This window comes from Varroa destructor, unplaced genomic scaffold (assembly GCF_002443255.2).
Source record: "Varroa destructor unplaced genomic scaffold, Vdes_3.0 BEIS01000006.1, whole genome shotgun sequence".
NCBI classification, from domain to species: Eukaryota; Metazoa; Arthropoda; class Arachnida; order Mesostigmata; family Varroidae; genus Varroa; species Varroa destructor.
In genome coordinates, this window is record NW_019211459.1 from 8,161,167 (window position 1) to 8,183,897 (window position 22,731).

Consider the following 22,731-nt stretch of genomic DNA (forward strand, 5'->3'; position numbering starts at 1 on the left):
TATATATTTACACCTTTATATAACTACAACAAAATAATACAAGTCAAAAAACAATTAACACAAATAAGCCAATAATTTTCCATAATAATTATATGGTGATTTATAAAACGCCCACATGTACGTGTCGGAGCTTGTACAAAACAACCCACAGCAGAAAAAAGGAGAAACCCACAAATGTTCTTGTGAATTCTTGCAGACCATGGTAATAACAATCATAATAATTAAAATAAACCTCCTCGTAATCATCGCTTTCATATTCGTTTGGGATGGATCTTAATTTTGTCCATTTGTCGTGTGTGTGTGTGTGTGTGTGTCTGTGGATAAATATTCAAGATAAGTGTAGAATTGTTTTTACGAATTTCTGCGATAAAAATTGGCCTAAAGAAAAAGCTCGCACATATACATTCTTGGCTGACCTGCTAAAGGTAAACTGGTGATTGGGTCAGACTTGCTTTATCTTTTAACGTTTTTTTTAACACAAATATTGATTGCTTCTACGGAGGTTATAGCCCGCAATCTGTTTCATTCGATAGGTTTTTCGATGTTAACCAGAAACATACCCTCCATAAGGCATTACCTGTTTTTGCATAAGCTAGATTTTTTTGATATTTATATCTTAGGTTTGAGCATAATTACCTCTAAGCACGATTTTCTTGTTTCAGCTCGATAACCCTTCTCATTCGCTACTAAGAAGCACAAACAATACCTGTCGAAAAAGCCAATTTTCTTTATTTATTTTTCTTTGGTAAAAAAAAATGACCATTATTCATCTGCCAGACTCTTATGCTGTAATGATTTCTATAAAAGCGATATTCTATGTTGGAAAACTTCGAAATGACAAATCATTTCAAAGTCTCTCAAAACGAACCCATCATAAATTTTAATACCAAACTATATGTTAGCAATAGTTGCTGAGAGCATACGAAAAAAAAACACCAGATAATAAAATACAAACATTAATGTATCTTCGTGTACGTACTACGCATCGTTTATTTTAGATTACTATTGCTTTTGATTATCTATGGGAAAAACCATCAAGTACAGCCCAAGCAGAAGTTACAGTCAACACGACTCGAGCATATTAAGCCGACGTCCTCAATAACTTGAAAAATCTTAATTAGAACATGTTTTTTGTTCAAAATGAGAAGTTCCATACGCTGGGATAAATTGTGAACTTCTTCGATAAGATCTCAAAACTTGTAAAAGCCAAAAAAAGTCTATTATCATTAGCATGAGTATTGTAAGCTTACAGATGATTTATGTTCTTACGAGTTCCTTGCAGATCAGCATCGTTATAGAAGTTAACTTAAAAAAAAAAACGGCTCAACAATCACGCGAGGAGTAATGCCCAATATTGAGAATGAAAGATGTTCTTTCTAAGAAATATCAGCTGTATTGCTTTCTCTGCATCTGTTTACAGACGATTAGGGTTTTTTCTACTGAGAAAGTGCAAGTGGCTCTCTATGTAAGCAAGAGGGTTAGCGCTGAGATGTCTTAAGCCTTGCAAGTCATTTTGTAGATACAAATGAACGATGCAGGATGTAGCAGACGAAAATATGTTATAATGAAAATGTAGGTCTACCACAGGCTGATTTATGCTGCAAGAACGTAAACTTAATTAGTATTTTCATTATATATGCAGGCCTGTTTCGAACAGAAGCGCTTTTTCGTACCGTTATTCTTTAATCGCTGTTGGTCTGCTTAAGGTCAGATCGCGATCAGGAGTTTAAATGAAATACGCATCTCCCTAAGTACTCTCCACTGGTAAGATAGGAGACCATGCTGCAAGGCATGCCATAGCCATCAGTAATAGCGAAGTGATGATTTTTTCGGCATTCACCGTCCATCTTGAATGGTCTGTCAGAAGCCCGGTAGAAGCTTGTTCCGCGCTACCGGCATTAGTCGTAGAGCGGTTTTAGAGACTGGCGGGTGCCGCGCGGGTCATTTGTGACTGCGGATCAGTTAACGCGCTACTTAAGTGGTTGATATCTCTTACTTTGCGTCTTGCAAGAACGTTCCAATGCTGGTGGACGTAAGTAGAGCATTTCACCATTGTTCCCAAAAGGGCAGATGCGCCGTCTGGCGACGCTTCGTTCAACTTGTTCCACGAAGGCAACTAATAGAGACTACTGTAAAACGGTTTTGAAAGTTCCTTGTTTTATAAAATTAGCGCTGAATAGCCGATAACTAACGCTAGTGTGTCTTCATGCTTCCGCAAATGTGATGTATGACGTATATATGACAACGTGTAACTATAGAAAGATACAGTCAACGATTTTCTTCGGGATAGTCACTCAAAAAGATAACTTGTAGAATTACTTGTAGATTAGTATTAATGAGCACTAATTGCTACATTGGAGCTCTGCAAGTTGAGTAGTTTGCCATAACGGGCTGTTGTCGTTGTTCTCTTTGTCTGAATATAGAAAAGGGCCAAAAAGATTTAGGCCGATTCTACAAGTAGGGTTTGCAGCACTTCGGGTAAAATAGTAAGCTACACTTGTAATTACGTAAGGAGCGTAAAAGACAGGAGATGAACGGGCTTGAAAGCGCTAGATCTATGCGAAACATCTCAGTGGAGTAGATGGTTCTGAGATGGTTGCTAAGCTGACATATAGAAAAAGATCCAATGTTTTTGAAAAATTAACGAAATATTCTCAGTAGTTTGCATCTTCAGCCTACAATCATTAATTCTGCCTGGTATTTATGCCAGCTGATAGTAAGTTCGACTTCGTTTTCAGCTGATTGATTAGCGGACTCTATCTGAAAAACGTTCTCGATGGCAGCCTCTTCTAATAATAAACATGCGTCTTTACAGTGGAATGATTATGGCTAGAAGTCAAACAGACGTACCAATTAGCCGATACTTTGATAAACTTCTTTGGCAAACCCTATTAAATTCAAACATTTAGTTGCTCGAAAAGACAAAAAATAATAACACTTTGAGCTACTTTAACTGGCCGACCCGCTTAACTACTATAGTGCTAAAACGTACCGGTGTATTTGTATAATTATCACAGAATCCGCTTGCCAAACGCTTGCTCGAAAATAGGCGTGAATAGGCATATATAGGATCAGCGTATTCACTCGGTAAAATAACATCCAGGAACTCATTTCGCTGCTTAAGGTAAAGTGCGAATCTCACTACAATTATAGAAAACGAATGGAGGCGCTGGGCTTGGCGGATATTCTAGAGCTTTATTTGAAGTCAAGCATCAGTGACATAGAAAAAAATTGAGGGTTTGTCTATGATGTGTAACAATACCAGCTTCGTCGTCGCATCAGTAAGTTTCGTGTTTTTGTTGTTCCATTATATTTCTACGCAAGTGAATTTAATCGTGGGCTTAAAATAATTGAAGTTAAGCATCCGACGTGAGCTACTTGCAGTTATATTAAATATTAGTTATATATATATATGCTGATCTGTGTATACGAATTCAGGGTCCTATCTTGGCTGTGGCTTGAAGGCAGGGAGAACAGAGAAATCAGCAAGCAAGAAAAAGCCGATTATTTGCAGATTTTGAAGAAACCTGTAAGTAGTCCAGTCGTAACTTGCGTTTGTGTATGAACGTTCCTTAACTGTGTAGAAAGTAGCAGTTTATTACACGCGCTTTGCTTGACTGTATATGTATATAACATTTTTAGCATTAGTCTAACCAATATAATCATCATTGATCAGGTTAGTTTGAAAATTGAAAATACACCTTAACAGCTGCAAATACTTAACTCGAATAGTGGCCGTTTAGGTCCGTTTTTCGAATTCTGGATGTCCTGACATCACTGCCGGTTTTATCATCACCATAGCATAGGCTAGCACAGTTCGCTCTCGGTAAACTTGAACGTCCTAGTGTGATCCTTGATGTACTACGGGGTCGCTATTTACCCACCAGTTATTTGCAACAATTTTTCAACTCACCGCTTCTTCCTTTTTTATAAAACTGTCGACCGATGACACAAATAGAAAATTTTACTTTATGATGGTCATAAATGTATCACATATGAATTTACAACGTTCTTGCTTAATTAATATTATTGTTTTTCCGCTTCGTTTTGATAATACTTACTACAGCCGACTAGGCTCAAAGGGAAGCCAGTAGATCTCGTGTGGATAGACCGCCGGCTGCGTCTTGAGACAATAGCAATGGATGAACCAGCCGTGAATCGACAAGGGGCCAACGTAATTGTTTACCATGATGTAATAGTTAAGCTATGCGATGATATAAACGTAATAAAAGCATACATAATAGGGCAGAAGTGTAGGTAGTTAAAATATAAAATTCCTCTAACAAGGTAATGAGTTTGAATGGCAGGACGACAAAGTTACCGTATCGGGATTGCTGCAACCAACCTTTATGTTTAACAAATTCGAAATGGAAAATAGAAACATGCATTTTAAATTTCACATGGTCGAATCCATGATCCTGTGCATTTTACAAAAAAAATTGGCTAAATTATTCAAATGTACGCTCAAGGCTTTTCAGATTGAACGAAAAAGTTGTCGTTATTAGTATTATTATTATTATTATTGTTATTATGGCAACACGTCACAAAGGGAACTCTGTGTTTTACCACTGAAGCTTAAGTGGTGTAGTACCGTCCTCACGAAGCATGGAGGTCACGTCCGTTATCTGCAATAGCTGAAGCAAAATAAGTAAATCGTTCATGCCGCTGTCAATTTCACTATATTCACACTTCGGAAGAGTAGTTCGCGGTGTTGGGAAGCTGTTGCTGTGCAATTAGTTTTTTTTGCTTAATGATGATCAATTCTAAGCCCCACCCAGCAATACCTCGGACAGGCAGATAAATCGCCTGAGGACGAGGGTAGGCCAACGACGACATCGCGCAAACGTCAGGGTATAAAATCAACTGTTACTTAGAAAATTTGTCAACAAATTTCTTTTGACAGTTATTTAAGTAAATTATGATTTCAAGTCCTCTAATAATGACATCTATTAAAAATGCAAACGAAATAAGTGGCAGTTTCTTATCCCTGGTCGTCCCACGGCACACTATTGACATACTTATCTTCGCGATAGGCAGCCTGTTGTAGATGCTATAGTCATCAGCCTTAAGACGGAAGTCGTTGACAGATATAGGACTGTGTTAGTTCTGCAGCCTACTAATAGATCCAATTCGATTGGTAAAAAGTCTATAGCAACGAGTATTCTTCTGTCGCAGATTATAGACACCAGTGTGCAATGACTTTGCCCGCATCGGATCACATTCAATTTTTTGCCTAAATGTTACCCTGAGAACAAGCAGTGATACTCTCATCATGACTGGCAGCAGCTAGAAGCTTTTTGGCTTTGCTTCCGGCCGTCATCATCTAGCCAGATTTCAGTGTGACGAGGTCTGGCATTAACATCCAGGGGCAGATAAATAGACGATTCTCGGTGCTGACTTTGAATATACTTGAATGATCTTCGAATGACAACTTACTAATGATCATAGCTCGGAAGCGATTGGCGAACATCTTACCATGCCATTGGGCCTGCAAAAAAAAGACCGATAGGTCGGTAAATACGATGACGAGCTCGAAAAGTAGACTTTCTTTAAAATGCTCTATTAGATTATTTAAAATATATGAACGGTCACAGTACAAAGTTTCTACATTACCTGAGTGACGATAAAATGTACGATTTTTATTTTACTTACGCCGTGCGTCTCGATACTTTGTACTTGTAACGCTTGTAACATATAACGTACAAACAATATGCGTTTATCGTCTATGGTCCAGTTACAGAATAGCGTATCGGCACGTTGGTCACACTAATCCCTGAAATTAACACGAATGATAACTATGGTTTTTTTTACAGCTTGTTGATATTTATCGCCAGTTACAAACAGAATAACGTAAACGCAGCTTCTAGCGCTCCGACGATTCTCTTGTTAGACTTCCTGTAACATTAGTCATGCTGGTCAGATAGGCTGGCACGATACTTAGTATGATGCCCTGCGGAACCCCCCAAAAACGACATCATAATGTTGTCACATCATGACAGTCAAGTAGGCGCTTAGTGCACGTGAGTGTCGACTGATATTTATCTGTTGTGAAACTTTGTCAGCAAAGCCATCAACAGTCAGTGTCTATACTAGCTTCTGCAACAATAGCGTGCAACAACAGCAGCGACAGCGACAACAACAACATTAGTCCGCCGGTTTTATCAACATGGCTGCTTTCCTTGCCTATTGAGCATGGCTGACGCCAAGACCGTCTGTTTTGCTTTTGTCCCATTGCAGCAGCCTCAGTTACCGTTGTCTGTCGAGTAGGGCAAAGCATTCAGAAGCACCGAGAGACAATAACGATACAAACGGGCATGGTGGTTGTGACGACTGCGAAAACTGCCCCTTCCACCCCCCGCCGGCCACCCGCTTGCCATCTGGTACCATGTTATTACGGCTTGGTCGCCAGTACTATACGCGCTCGTCTTCGCAAGCTGTCTAACCACTGCTGCCGCCACCGCCACTGGCGTTTGTTCGTTCGCAGCTAGTTCGGAGAGGTAAAATTGGCAGCGGAAAAAACCTCGCACCCGCGCCGACGCCAGCGACTGGCTCACGCTGCAAGCGCACTGATACCCGCAGCGGCAGGCGCAGTCGTCGTAGTAATCGCACTAGGCAATAGCAGCAGCGCAGTTGCGAGCGTGCGCCAGCGACGAACGACGTTCGAGTGTTGCCGACGTCGCTCGCGGAGACTCTGTAGCAGCAACGGCGACAGCGTCAGTAATAGTTTGACGGTCAGGAAGGCGACCGGTGGTTTTTTGTGAGTCGCTCCGTCCATCATCTACTAACCGACATAGATCTGCTGCTACTGCAAGCGTGCCACACCGAAGAAGGAAGTTAGTTTTGTGACGATTCCGCGCGTACAGCCTCGGAACCTGTATACCAGAGACAGTGGAAGTGCCTAGTAGCGTGACAGCAGGCGACGATTGTAACGGACTGATCCCATCAGATATATTGATCGACGAGCATTGTTGTAGGAGATGTTCATGTAATGACTGACTGGTTCCATAGGCTGAAAAGCAAAGCAACGTCGGCTTCCAACGGAAAGCTGACAAAAGCCAAGTAAAGCTACTGACATCTTGCACTCAGTCTAATACTTCATGTCGATGAAATAGTCAGCGCGCATCGCCAACACGCGCGGACACATACACTTATGCAGCATCAGTGTGAAACGGCAAGGGCGGACGACATCGTATGTTAGACTTCCGTTCTTGAGCTTTCCTGACTGGAGGTGCAGGACAGCTTTGTGTTTCCGGTCTATAGGTGTTTCATATTTGTTCACCGAGCAAAAATCGTAGCGGCGCTGTCGCATATTTCATCTTCTACCATTCTAGTCACGTGCTAAGTTTATGCTACACAAACGTGATTCAACGTCATCAGGCAAAGAGACGAAAGCAGCAGAAATATAGCAGCGTTACGTGCAATGCAGAGCTTTTGATAGTATTACGGTGTGACTACTGTGCCATATTACCGGGAAACCCGGCAGGCCAGTTGAACGACGAAATTTCGTACATTCAGGAATATATGCGGTATCAGTATGTTCCCTAACCGACAGCACAGCTAGCGTGAGGAATTACATTGTCAATCCGGCGGGGGGCGGGGGGGTGTGCCATGTTCACAGCGGCATAGGAAATCATTGTGGGATCATATGGTCACAAGTGTAAGATAAGCCAATAGAAAGATTTGTGATGAGTAAAAAATCGTCTTTTTTCCCCTTTTATCGCCTGGATTGATGATGCTGCTCACTTCTTCACTCGTGGCAGGACTGTCTAGATTCGTGGTAATGCAAGGGAACAATATTGCCAATACTCTAATCGAAGGGAGCAGGTACGTCGATGTGCTGGCGGAAGATGTGCGTCCCAGTCAGCTTGCCTTGCAAGACGATGAGATATGTTTACTTGACATTTAAGCGTCGGACAACGTCATCAAAAAAAAAACTTTAACTTAATGAAGCCGTCCTGTGATTAACTGGTGTGTGTGTGCTGCGTGTGTGCGTGTGTCAGCGCGTATGTGAAGGTGAACCATAAGAGTGTCCTGTAAATAAATTTTTACTTGAATCTTCATTCACTGTGTAAAATAGTTAGTTATAAATGATGATAGTTAACGTTCCGCGTCTCAGCGTCATTGTAAATCTGTGAATCCGTCATCTCGCTGCATTGCGCTGTTGTTATTACTGATTCATTTATTCTTCTTCTGGCTGAAGATATGGAGGCCAAACGCTAGGTGAATATGATGTTAGATTTGCAGTTCGGAATTAATAAAGTACTCCCGTGACCACGAGAAAAACCTAAGAAGGTAACGTGAATTCAACAGTGATCACACCACAGGAGTTATGTGAGATGCCTGAACGAGGTACGTCTTCGTAGGATAGGTACTGCAAAAAGTACTTGATACGACGTTGAAGAGACCGGCTATGCATGGAACTGAAGTATAGAGAGAAAGTTCTTTTTGTTTTTCTATTGGATTTTGTGAGAAAATTAGCATTGACTACGGGCTATGCGTTTTGACGTGCTATCATTATGTGTCACCTATGAGCTAGTACAAAACTAGGTAGACAAATAAGTGTGTTGTGAACTGGATAATGGCGTAAAAATAACGCCTACCAACACTTTCTTAGATTTTGTGCAAGCAAGAGCCACCCTTTTTACATGACAGTGCCTTGAGATTGCTACGCCCCATAAGCGGTTAGGTGGTCGGATGAGAAGCCCACAGAAAGAACATTTCACCGAAACTTCATTAAATATATAACGGTCATTGCGAAAAGCAGGAGCTTCGTGTGCTTAACACAGCAGTAGGATGCGTAAATAAAGACTTCGTTCACTTTACTATAGGCACAGCACAAAGCTACATTGACACATAGCTTCGTTTACATAGCAAATAATAGGACAATATTCATAGGATGTTGAAAGGCGCCCTAGATGGAGAAGTGTAAAACTTAAAACATACGTTCGGCCTACGATCTTTGAAAAACACGGACACGGCTGTGTCCAGGGTAGCTAGCATGGATGAAATAGCCTATTAGACCTATTTCGTTATCGTACGGAACAGAACACATTGCTATCTACAGTCCCCCTTATCTATGAAATATGAATATATTGTCAACAATATTTAACTGCACGTTAGCCAATCGATATTAGCTACATTAAACCGAACCTCTGACATGCTTAGGCAAAAAAACTCAGGTTCTTAGCGTTAAACATTATATCTAGGCCGGACTATTTTATATAGTTCACAGTTCTCGATACTAGCTGATACATTTTAGATGATGCCAACGAATAATTTCATTAGAACTTAATTCATGATAGTGATAGCGTGTGACTTACCTAGCTTGATCTAGTGTGTGATACTGATATATTTCCACGGTCAGCTTTTACGACCGCTAAAGTTACCTTACTTGGGCCACATCTATTCAATGTTATTCGACAATGAATCTCACATGTATCAGACAGACGCTTTCTGGGTTTAGCTTTTAGTTCCTAAGAAAACGTTTGTCAAAACGTTCCAAAAGAGGGCAACTTAGTATCATAAAAAGTGCAGCTGCGAAACACTTGATATAGGTCACCTCGTTTGTAATACGAATCTAAAGAGTGCATGTTACTGTTTTTGTGATCTTCCTGATAAGAGGATACAGATTTTACTGAACAGTAAGTAGTACGCGTCTTGACCAAGTGCAGGAGCGGCAGAGTTGGGTGACGTAAGCCCATCAAGGGGATTGTCAGATGAACGAAAGGGACATGTTTCCGCTGAGAAATTTCTCAATCGAAAGCGCGAATTCACTCTAAAGACGACTGACATGGCATAAATTATATTATTACGCTTTCTGCATTAAATGAATTTCCAATAGGTACGAACGCACGCCATAGGTCTATTCAGCAGGAGCCATATTGTCGAGGACTCAGCCGTTGGAAGGGCGCGAGAACGACCTCGAGAGATTAGTTAAAATATTATATGTTCTCTCCCACATCCGCCCATTATAAGAATTCTATCTAATCAGAGCTCACAACAGCAATCCATAGAATACAGTTCCGTAACTGTGGTTAGATCGTGTGCGACGCTGCCGTGGAATCGTTACGGCAGTAACTGCATAAATTGGTGGTAAAAAGTGCCTTTATTTATTCAAAGTATCTATGCCGTGACGATACGAACGAGCCGGTAATGGTACCACATTTAATCTTTATATCGCCGTAACACCGACAACAGCCCCTAGAACTATTCGATGAGAAAGCGTCGGCGGGCCTTGGAACTAACTAAAAACACCACTTTGCAACCGTCTCCACAAACGCTCGTTTTCGCTGAATCGTCTCTGTAAAAAAAACTCAAATGCGCCCTATAACACTTTTTCATTCCATGCATATCAATTAGATGTTTATTGTCTTTAGTTCAACCTGTAAATTAGCAAATCAGAGATTGCTACTTGCAACAGTTAAACAGACAACAGAACTAGATCGTCTAACGTATCACCAACGTACTTTCTTGACACATTTGTGTCTACCTACATAATCCTAGTTACCAAGTCGCCTGGGAGGTCTAATCAAACTATGACGAGTTAACTACCGAGACACAGGCATATAAAAGAACTACGTATGCTGATATTGAAATTTGTGGTTTTTCTAGCTAGTGTAGTAAAGGACCATAAACATCTACCTCTGGTTCAGTTGATCTATTGATCGAATTTATGCTGCCTTTACGGCAGACGCTGCATTCCTGGTCTTCTACTAGAGCAGATTACTCCGCTCTTTACCAACTAAAAGCATAGGACGCAATGGGGAAACACTGGAAAGAACCCATACGTTTTTCGATCGTCCTTTCTATGTATAATTGAATTTAAATAATGAATAAAATTTCATATCGTGGAATTGTTTCGTAACAATTGGTGCCCATAGTTAGTAACGAGTAGACCACGACCAGTTTCAAGTCGATTCCTCCTAATGCCGCGTCAAAATAACAATTATCATTTGCGTATATACACAAAGGATTAGATTGTATATCCTCTGCAGAGTTACATAGTGATTATCCTGTTTATGATGCCTGCTATTCAAACCCGACGCGCTCATTTACGGAAATCAAACGAAGTTCCGTTTTCTAGCAAAGATCAAGTTTAGAAATAATTTTTTAGAGCTGGTGGCCCGTTTACCGTTGCTTGTTTGCAATGGTCTTTCTAAATAGTCATTATTTGTCAAAGCACTAAGTACTTCCGATATCCCAACTGTCGGATCCGACTGTCATTATAACGATCCTATTCTGAGCATGGCCGTCCCCGCTGCATACCTAGCCGTTATATAACTTCCTCTTTACTTGACAGAACTAAAAGCGTACTTCGTGCTCGGATAACCGTCACGATTCAATTTTGATGTAACTGCCTATTGTTACCCTGAAATGACAATGGTGCTATATATAGGATAACTAGGAATGGTTCAGCCGCATGTGGGATACATGCCCTTAAGTAGAAAATCGTTGCTGGTAGCCAATGCTACAGTTGTTCTGCCATATGGTGCATTGCGCTCGAGCGTAATCGACGGTTCCTATTAAATCAAATTTCGAACGAAACAACGTTCCTCCATAGCGGCAATGTAACAGTACTTCAGAATATTCCCCTATTGACTCTAAAAGTTTAGCAGAGAGATGCGCCCCGTTAAGAGCAGGACACTTTGAGTCCGATGCTCTTGGAAATCGACGATACTACCCAAAAGATCGTCATGGTAAAAAAATTATTATTAGATATATCAAACAGTATATTTAATAAGCAATGACCTGTTATTGTCTATAAAATGCATACTCGACTTTACATATTCAGAGCCATAGAACTGTATAGGAGTGAGAGATTCTCTGAATAGGTAACACTTCATGAATTCGCCTTAAGCTTGCCTAAGCTGCCTGACAGTAAGCTATTACCTACTTTGTTTGCATCTACATGCACTAATCTGCCAGTTTGCTCACGCACGTAGAACGCTCATTGTGTCTCCGAGTAATGGCATAATACTTTGACTAACACACTACAACACCGATTCAGTCGGTGAGGACTCTTTGTACTGGATTGTCTGAAGCGGCCTCGATAGCATTCATATGGTGGAGTGAGTCCAAAATACATGGCCAGGTCTGCCTATCAAAATTGTCGAAATCGTAAGATTCTCGTGATATCTGTACGCCAAACACTTGTCCTATAAAAATAACGATGGCAATTTTTATCCTGTGCTTTATTTAGACGTTCGGCACCATAAGCTTTTCTTAGCTATACCCGTGTACACGGTAACCCCGGCTAATTTTTCTCTAAGACAAAATGCTGAGACTGTTTACCAACCCCACTACACACACTACTACGATACGTTACTTAAACGTACTTCTTCAAAAGTTCAAATACGATGAGAACGCGTGTATTACAGCAGAGATGATTTGCCCCTATAATAATATGCTCAGAAGAACTATTAGCAGCACGAACGGGAGCTATGCTCAAGGTTGTCTAGACGTGTGTAATTTTTCTAGCGCGTCATTCTTCGTCTAGGCTTCCCGTAGAAACATTATAAATTCATATTCCCTATTCTGTTATCCATGACGAGGAAAAGTTGTGCATCTAACGATGCGTAACAGTAACCTCAAAGCTGTTTCAATAATTGATTGTGCTTCGCTGATGCACTCTACACGACGGGGTAACTTCACCGGGAAGACTGACACTGTTCTCTTAAGCAACTTAGAATAACGGTCCGGAAAACTAAAATCGTACTCGTTGACTGGCGATGCTCCTAAACGACACATAGTTATCTCATACTGGGTACCAAAAAGCTGCCAATATCCATGTCTGAAAGTTACGAACGACAAATGGGGATGCTCATGAATTGTCTCTTGCTTTCTATGCTATTGTGTTATAGAATCGCTATACAGTAGTTGTATGGAAGTCATAACGCGATAAAAAGTAGCTATAGCCTAATATCGGCCATGTTTCCGTCCACAAAATAAAGAAATAATAGAAAAAAAAATTATTTCCTATTCTTACAGCATACAGTTTGACCTAGAATCAGTCAGAACCTAGCCAGCGCCAATAAACGCCGTAGCTACATCGTCTGTCTGCTAACGTGATATAAGCATAAATTTATACGATGCTGTACTAGCGGATATAATGCGCTTTAAAGAAATTGGACATGCATAGTAAGCCAATCAGGTTCTGACAGATGTCGCTCTAGTTTCCCGCCAGTACGTTAACTGGATGGCAGACCATTTCTGATTGTTTCTACTTAAGAATTAGTTTTTTTCCCTGCTTCTTTTTTTGTCTCCAGTACCGTTAGTTTATGTTTTCAAAAAGAATCGTTTCGTATCAATAGAAAAGCGTGTTGTGTCTCAAAGATAGGCACAATATTGAAGTGAACAAAGCATCACAAAGCAGGAAATTTTCCTATTGACAACTGCTCCATTTAACGCTGCCGCGTTACTGACGAGTGCGTTCCGCCAGGATCGGCCCTTTTCAGTAATAAAGGAAAGTCCGTTTGCTAGGTATCGTCAACGATTGCTTAAGCCAGCTGCCCTTAAATAAAAACTGTGGACACCGTTTGGACGTTCGACTGCAGGCAAACGTTAGATGACTGTCCGCTCTAGCCGAGTCAGTTGAATCGAAACGGAAAGGCACAGAAAGGCCCTGTTTAGTACATCGTCCTTCGAATTTATTTGTAAATTTTCTGATAATTCGTCTTCAGCAACGAACAACTCACGCCGCTATCCGTTACACTTGAGAGGCAGATAACGTACGGCTCTAGTTCTATAGCTATCGATGAGATTCGCTCTATATAAAATTATCTCACTGTCATTGTGTTTTGCCAAGAAACGCAGGATGGGCATGTAAATGGTACGAACTAATATCTAGATATACAGTCAGCAGACGGACCATATCTGTACGTATGACAGTTCTCAGTACGATGCTATTCAGTGGCAGTTCATTTGCCGAGGGTAGATTTATCTAAGGATCTCCAGATAAATTTCAGGGGTTAATAGATCCTCACAGATCGTCGGAAACTATTCTGTTTCGTTCCTTTTTCCCTTTATTAAATAACGAAAGAGTATATGTAAGAAGCATATTTGAAAACGCTAGCTCACTACAAATGTTATTATGCACCTAGTTAGTACCCCTGCCTCTGCGGGAAAAAAGAATCAAATATAGCGAATCAGTAGAGTGGGCTCCCGCAGAGAAAATGGCCCGATTTTACGGATAGTGTTAGCGTATTTATCTGGTAGTACAGTGCGTTTCTTTTTAACCCAGAGTAATAGCTGTAGCCATCACGGAAGCGTATCGCTTGCAATAGAAAGCGGTTTGTAAATCACAAGAAATTTCTGGAACTAAATGACCATTCCAACCAATGGGTGCATATAATGGGCAAAAAAATTTGCTAAATATTTTCTTCGCCCAACTCATTGCAATACGCTGTGAGACATATAATTATGCGTATATTGTAATGCTATTATCTTGGTTTATGCAACTGAAGTTCATAGTAGCATTTGTCGCCTGATATATCCAAGATATGCCGGACATCTCGGCTGCCATAGATGCATGCGCCACTTCAGCCATACAAAATTGTTTGCCAAAAGCTTTCGCGGGTCCAGGCTACGATGTGATGCCGGAACCACCGATATGGAGTAGCGCAGCTAGATAACGAACAAGTCGGCCATTCTAAAGGACAAAACATTGAGTGTGGAACAACTAATACAGAATTTAAGTGCAATTGAACTTTCAAGAGAATATACGTTGGCCTGTGGATCGCCTAATAAGTGTGTTTGTGAGGTGCCATGCCTCTAATCGAGCGTTACCACGTGGAAGTCAAGCATAATGTCGTCACGTTTTTGCGGTTACACCTGCTTCCGTACAATATTATTACATATAGTAATATAGCTAATCGCTTCAGAGATATATGGAGAAAAAATGTAAAAACTCGAGACGCCATGCAAGAACATGAAACGCTAGCTTTTTTTTTAGGTTTTCGTTCTCGAAAATACTGTATGTTCAAGATCGTCTGTTTGGCTTAAAGGGCAAAGGTCGATGTAATTTACGCACAGATTGTACCTAGCTAGGCCTGCCAAAATCATGGTCCGCGGGCGTTCAGTTATGTACTATACATTACATCAGTCATCTGAGACCCTATTATCACCGGAGGCGATATAAATATTATGGAACTGCGAATTTGGATATATTAAGCATTAACTATGGTGATTGTTTTGGTTTGCCCTGACGACGTTTACATGTAGGTGGCGCTGCCGACTTAATATCTGTCTATCCACAGGTTTGTGTGTGTGTGTGTGTGTGTGTTCGATAGTTATATGTGTTACTATTATATAGCCTGAACGTGTGTTTGATATGTTCATCTACGTTAGCACGTGTTTGGATGATTAAACGAAAAGTTATTTTTGCCATATTTTCACGCTAAAGGTTAAATTTCATATAAGTGGCAGATAGCATACGATAGTATCTAACACTGTTATACCGCCACGTACCTGAGCTGTGTTGCGTAATTCAAATGCGAAGTTTCGCATATCGGTTGACTGGCTGGCAAGCAAATGGAAACGATGTTCATTTATCCAATAGTCAACTACATATTGTTAAATGCCTTAGCGCACGGCCAATTCCGTAGGCTACACCAAATGCCTATACAAATGGTCCTGTTATGTCATGAACATATGAAAACTAAATAGATCCATTTAACGATCGATTGACGAATGCTTGTCGCGATCATCTCACGCCTCCAGGCGTAGTAAACGCACGAATAGATACTCCTGTATGTCGACATATTACGGGAGTGCATCCCGAATCAATTTAGCTAAAAGTGCCCGCCATTGTTTCGTTCGTTAAATAACATTTATTGCTACACTCTTCAGCAATAGTCAGCACTCGCCATGGATTGTTTGTACTGATAATGAGAATAGTGATTGTAACATTCTGTCGGAGGCAAAAGGTTACAACTGCGACGATAGCCACGGCATCGATGCCCTGTCTCACGCCAGCCAAAGCTAAGGCTACGCTTTGCAACGATTTTAGACGCTTTGCCCTATCGGCCTTTGCGTAGCTATTTGCTTTTGCTCTGCGGCAGTTCGTACCATTAGTGTCGTCTTCGTTTCTGTCGACGGTTTTTCTTCAATCGTTGTTCGCTAACGCTGGTGTAATCAAACGCTAAAACGTACGCTTGTGCCCATAGTGTTCGTCGATGATAGCGCGATCTAACATCTCGCGATGTCTGAACAGGTGTATGTTGCGTCCAATTTGGCCGGCGTCGGCTACAGATGTCCTGCCATTATTGCTACTGAATATCGACGCTATATGCGACCATACAGAAGCAGAAGCGGCCGATATCTGACTCACTCAGACCACAGTTCTTGTGCTGGCATAAGAGATACGGCTTGACGTTTCAACCAGTAGCGGCGGGTAACATGAACAGCTTCAAAGGCTTCTCAAAAGCAACGATCGATGCGGGCCAAGGTCGTCACTGTCGGGGTCCGTGCCTGCACTAAACGAGACGTAGGCCGCGGCGGCCTAAACAACAGCATCAACAGGACGGACAGTGTTTCTGCACGGTTATGAGCACGACTATGTTAAAGAAAACGTGATCGCAGATGATCGTTGCTGGATGGAAATCGCTGTGCTGATTCGAACGTAAATTCTTCGTTCCGTCACACGCTGCCGATACGAAGACTGGTTGAATACCGTTTGGAACGTGAGGTAAGCATGGACTTAATTTAGCCCTAAGCTTACCTCGTAATGAAGGTATTTCCCCTGAGGAAGGCTAAATATCAAGCGACGTACACTAATGGGAAACACTGGAACATGTGTAATGGCTGTAGCTACGTTCTAGGGTGGGGAGGGGGTTGCAATTGTTTTGCAATTTTACAGCCACGAAAGTCATATACGGCCTTTAGAAACATCTGCAAGGAGATCTTAATCACAGAAGTAATCTGGATCATCAAGTATAGCTTATAATGGAACAGCTATTTATCTTTGCTGCGTAGACTACATTTGAGCGTCTCTAAATTTTACGTAATTTATTAAGGTTCGAAGTGTACTAGCACTCGGGTTATAGTAAGTGTACAGTCTATCTGTACATAACGAGTTGGTGGAAAAAGACCGGTTCCGCTTTGGATGCACAGAACTTCCAACAGAGTGCAGCATTCAGCGATGGTTCGACTATTAATACGTATGAGATTCCAATGATGATCAAGCCAATGATATGCTCGGTCCTAATTTCAATTGAAAGTTATGCGATAGACTTACAGACGCCTTAGGCAAAAGTGACTCATCCTAGCTACTACCGAACGCACCCCCTAATAATTTCGCTAACTTAAAAAAAAAGCCACGTATATCGCTCTGCGGAAGGAGCATAGCTGCTTTTCATTCTTGTTCACCTCACGACAGCTTTAATGGGGGCAAATTGTATAGCTCTCTTCCAACAGATTTCGCAAGTTGCTCATTACAAAAATTCTAATTCCTGTATCTGCTCAGACGCCTGTACACGTCAGAAGCGTTAGAAGTTCCTCTTATAACTTCTATTGTCTTTCAATTCAAATGAATGCGCTTCCGTCTTTTATCTTCACACCATACTAAATCTACTACTCATGACTAGTTTACATAGCTATTGCATACACGAACTGCTCCAGGCGCATAAATAGTCACGCGTAAAAGATACTCTTAACGGTGTGCTGCCTAGCAGTAACAAACTAGTAGACCAAGCTTCCTCTTTTTACGTTAGTGAGACAAGCCGATTTTTTTTCATAAGAGTAACGAGAAAGAGCCAGCGCGATAACCATATTGCTCACCCTGATTTACTATGCGTTTGCTTATATCTCCGCTGCTTGGTCGTATTCGTTGCTAGCTTTCAGCTTTATTGATTTTTCCATGAAAATCTTCACAAACGAAGACACAAGAGCACTCTTTACTTGTCGCACCGACCTGCATCACCGTTATTGAATTTGACAGCGGCAAGCACAGCCGTCCCCTTTATCATGATCGTCATCTGCGTCGGCCCCTACAATGGCTGACTATTTGAATCCGTTCCTGACTCGAATGTTATGGCTACAAGACTCGTACGTGTCGTCGCTTTCCGTTGCTCACCTCATCACCGACAAATCGTATAGTAATACGACTGCAGGCTGGTTCTTTGTTGCAGCCGTCATGCGCTTTGATCGGCGAAAATTTTTCGTGTAATTCTTGTGGAGCGTTCGCCAACAGCGCAGACGCTGAAATTACCATGTCGTACGCTGTGCAGTAGTCTTAATAGGAACAGTCAATAAACGTTCAATCGAATGAAGGAAAAAACACTCGCGTATTCCAAACAACAACAGCGGCTCGATGTGCGTGTCTAAACGAACAATTCTGTTGTAGTAATACGTAGCGTCAGCCGGCAACTTTAAGCACGACCCGAATATCGGAAGCAGTCATCGATGAACAATGAAGACAGATAGCTCAAAAACGACCCACACTCATGACAACGAAGAAAACGAGCATCAACACCCAGTTCGCAGCTTGTGCACCGATTATCGCCCGCTAGCAAGTGCCCTGGAACAGGCGTCCGCAAACGATTTAGAGGGTCGCGATCTGGCATAAAAACCCACATAGACTCAAATTGAAAACGCGGCGTGACAACAATCACTGCTACGTTTCGGGTTCGATTAGCCGATATCGTAATCGATGGCAACGGTGTTCAACAGCAACGGCGATAACGATAACGACACAAACGCAAAAGTTGACGGATACACGAGTTTTTTCCTCAGCTGGGCTTCTGGTTGAAAAAGTTGCACCTGTCTCAGGCATCAATTGTCAGGTTCGCTAGATTACTACAGCTGTAATAAAACGGCCATTATGAGAAAGACGACTGCTGTAGATTGCTTACTGTCTGCAAATCCGCAATAGCCAAACGGTCTCGTAAGTAACGAACGCACGTGTTTAGGCGCACAGTTTCTCTATGAGTGTCGATATTGTTTCTGAAATGATATGCCAAATCTAGTGGCACTTTCTACATCCCTGTTAAAAGTTATCGATTGGTGAAAAAAAATTAATGTTTCTACAATGAAACAAATTTTCGGTGCCGCTTCCATGGCAGTTTGGTAACATTTAGATATACGAACAGGTAAGAAAATTCTACGCACGGTCAAATCGACTGATAGAGGTGGGCTCCGCGTTAAACGGATCATTTGACAGCGAACGTTCAAAAAAACCATTTTCACCTTCGTATGAAATCGACTAGGGACGTTGGCCAAGGGCGTGCTTACTAGGAATTTTAAGGGTTTACTGGAAGACATGCTCCGTGGCGCTTCTCAGATGGTGAAAAGGAACAGTCGAATCACCTCCAAACCTATTCCTAAAGGTAGCTGTAGAAAAATACGTTAGGGTATGCAGAAAACAAACGTTATTATTGGCTCTCGCGAACCGGTGGGAGTTGCGCTTCGGCGTTAGCAGAGCATTTCCGTAATGGCTTTTATACTAACAAAAAAAGAAAGGTTCACTTTAAAGTTCAGCGTAACGGACCGTTAACTATTGCGTGAAAGGATAATTGAACTGATTGTTATTTGATTTTGACAGGATTTGAGTTTGCCCTTAAAATCTGGCGCCATCGACTTTAAAAATTCGGTCAACTACAACCTTGAAAAATACTACTAAAATAAATTACATATTAATACAACTTATAACTCGAATAGAATTCGTATCGCCAACGGCTCTCACATCTCTCACCATTGAAGATCTAATCGGTAAAGAGCGCTTCAGTCCTTAACCACCGCGAACGACAATTATTTCTAGATTTTAAACTAAATACCTTTGCGTGAAGGTATCTATCTTCTCTAGCATGTATCACGATGTGAGCACAGCTAGCAAGCGTTGCCCCAAGTCTTCATCTTACATAACCAGTATATAATTAAACGCCCGGTGATTTATGGATAGGATCGAGGGAAGCAGAACCGGGCCTGCCTTGCCCGCCGGCAGAGAAGACGCAAGGACCAAAAAGGCGACGCGAGTACTTTTCATATTACGTCACGCACAGCCGCCGCAGCCGCTCGAAGCCGATCTCTGTTCCACTTTTCCCTGTTGTCGTAGCAGCTGTGCAGTAGAAAGCATCTCTTTCCATGGCACTATTATAAACGATTTATATGGAAATGAGTTAGCGCAATTTAATAAAACTTTCCAGTGGAAAAGGATCATCTTCTTGTTTGCCGAATCCATCGCTTAGTATTGACGCGTGACCAGTAACCGAGAAATTGCTCTTGGAAACTATTCGTGGCCGACTATAGTTAGGTATGAGAATATAAATATAATCGGCGGAAAAATGATAGAACTCTATTCATTGAAGAATAACGATTAAAGCACTTGATTGAATCCATAGAAATATCTATACTCGAAGGTGATACGAGACAACGTTTCGTCCCGTTCGTCGAAGCGTTCGTTTAGAATGTACTTTTTCAAAACAAATTCTCGGTAACAGAGCTAAATCTTCACGGCAATCCACGTGTTCAACATAGAACCTTATGTTATGCTAAAACGTTTATGGATAAATATAAAATACTCACGCAAGAATCAGCGTTGTTGCAATGCTTGCTTAACTCCCTATATGCCCAGATGGGTTCTATTTATCTAGCTGGACCTAGCTCAGTTTCATGAAGCCGGTCTATGGCTTTAACGAAGAAGCGAACGTGCGGTAGAGCGTCATGTGAACGTTCACACAGCTTTACTGCATGGCAGGAATACGGCCTAGCTCTGGGATGCTGGCCAGATTAGATATCGTTGGTCGTAGCTCGTTGGGTAACAGAGCCAAAATTACATGCCAATGGCACCCTACTTTAAGTCTGTTTAATCCAATAATGTATAGAAAAAAGCAGCAGGGCTTTTCATACACGAAAAGATGCATAATGAGAGCAAACAAAGTTCTTTTCGCTGTTAGTTGTTTGCAGAAGTAGCTTGGTCTGGATTATCGAAAGGTTATTGTGATATTTTCAATAAATTTTATGTTTCTTCTTTTTTTCTATATTATGTTCAATTTCTGTGTACACTTGTTTGCTTGCGCCGCCTTATTTAAAAAAGGGGACAGGGCCAACCAAACAAATTGTTTACTATATACGCGCACCAATAACAGGCTTTCTGTCATGTAAACGAAAAGCAAAATTTCCATCCATTGACGTCCGTCGCAGTAACGTAAGCTCGTTATTATAAGCGTCGCTTTTTGCAGAGGTTAGACATGCTTTGAGTCTCCCGCTACCAAATGATCTTCAGGGAAATCGCCGCTTTACCCATTTAGTATATGCAATTTTCGTATTTGCTATGGGTAAATGTATTCGCCTGACTGAGTCAAATAATTAAAATACGTGGATAACAGAAAGATCTGCTGTTTTTTTTTCATCTCGAAGGTGCATACGACACCCTTCAAGGCGCAGCGGATGGCGTAGTACGCCGCTGTGCGCGAAATGTCATGCAAATTCCCAGAAGTTGTTTTGTACCTTGCTTTCGACTGCATATTGAAAACATGACGCTCCCTACTACATGACTGCGATATTAGATTTCAATATATTCCGATTAGTCCAATTATGTACAGCATCCGTAAATAACAATTTAAAATGTTTTGCAGGAAAACGTACAGTTGTTTAGGCAGCATACGAACGCCTCTAACGCGTTTTCGTCTTCTCTGCCTATCCGGTCAGCGATTGAAGAACGTTACAATATGGAGACAGAATCCGCTAGTCGTATGAGGCTTGTTACCACAGATGTCCTTAGGATGCTGTGACAAAGGAACAAGCTGGAGCATCGTGGATCCGTGACAAGAACGCTTGCCGAATAACTGGCAAGGGCTAGACGTGAGGCGAACTTTCTGGATGGATGCTAAAGCTTCCGTATTTCCTATACGCTTTTAGGAGCGTTCTAATGCCAATAAATGGCTTGACCTTTCGTCTCCTATCACTATTAAGGAACCTTGCATTTAGATCATATGAAGATAGTAAGTGAGGTGTTCCTATTCCGTGCGGCATTTATGAACATTGATCATCAAAGTTTGAGGAAGCTAGCTTTACTTCACTGTTCTGCTCTGTAACTGATAGGTTTGTATTTTGAGAAAAAAGCATATCACTGATAAATCAGAGCGAAATCGTTTGGAACTGTTTATTGCATTTGTTTATTTCAACATTTTAATGGATATATTAAGAAAATTAGTTTCAGGCTCGATTACCGAGGATTGCCTGTATTTTTAAAACCGGTTTGTGTCTAATTACGAAGTTGACTGTTGATAGTCGATACTCTATGGGCGGTTTAATCTAAATAAATGTCTGACATGCTCATAAATAAAGCCTATTTTCATTAGGTAGCTTAATCGTGCACTTGCGGAGAGCTTTTACTTTTACTTTTATGTCCATCGTTTAAGAATGGGTAGTTGCATTTTAATGTACTTAAGGCAGTGTGAAACGTCTAACTCAGAGACTTTAAAAATACTATGGGTGACACGGCTAAGCAGAATAAATCCTAATTATCTAGTCGACAAATGCGTCATCGTATAATACCCTGACATAAGAATAATAAAGGACAAAGTTAATTAACCTTAAAAGCACACTGATGTATAATACAAACGTTAAAAAACTGCTTGGGCAAAAATCTGGATACAGTCGTCAGTGGCATTAGGACTATCTAGTGTAACCGGATGATGTGTACCGTCAGATCCTGTCAAACAAATGTAGCAGTATATAATAATTCATTAAACTCCAGTATAGCAAATGCGTTTTTCTTCGTCTAATAAACATTTT

General features: G+C 41.2%; 1 protein-coding gene and 1 long non-coding RNA gene across 9 annotated transcripts in view; one reads left to right on the forward strand and one right to left on the reverse strand.

Moving 5' to 3' along the window:
- Nucleotides 1-943: 943 nt before the first annotated feature.
- LOC111252246 (uncharacterized) lies at nt 944-19,826 on the reverse strand. Of its 3 annotated transcripts, none has more exons than XR_015330347.1 (3): nt 19,688-19,826; nt 5,653-5,773; nt 3,168-5,488 (listed from the first exon to the last, which is right to left on the reverse strand). It is a non-coding gene; the product is annotated as an uncharacterized LOC111252246 (long non-coding RNA). The 3 variants fall into 3 exon arrangements; XR_015330348.1 differs by lacking the exon at nt 19,688-19,826 and adding an exon at nt 9,321-19,676; XR_002674139.2 differs by lacking the exon at nt 19,688-19,826 and having other exon boundaries at nt 944-5,488; nt 5,653-5,997.
- The window catches only part of LOC111252244 (uncharacterized), a 132,994-nt gene continuing 116,544 nt past the window's right edge, over nt 6,282-22,731 (forward strand). For 4 of the 6 annotated variants that reach the window (XR_015330344.1, XR_015330343.1, XR_015330345.1 and 1 more), the window contains exon 1: nt 6,349-8,349. Coding sequence is in view for 2 of the 6 variants with exons in the window: in XM_086993114.1 (XP_086849240.1) it covers nt 8,337-8,349 (13 nt within the window). In the remaining 4 variants the exon portion in view is untranslated. Of the gene's footprint in view, nt 8,350-21,569; nt 22,036-22,731 lie in introns of all 6 variants that reach the window. The other 2 variants (XM_086993116.1, XM_086993119.1) reach the window with 2 other exon arrangements.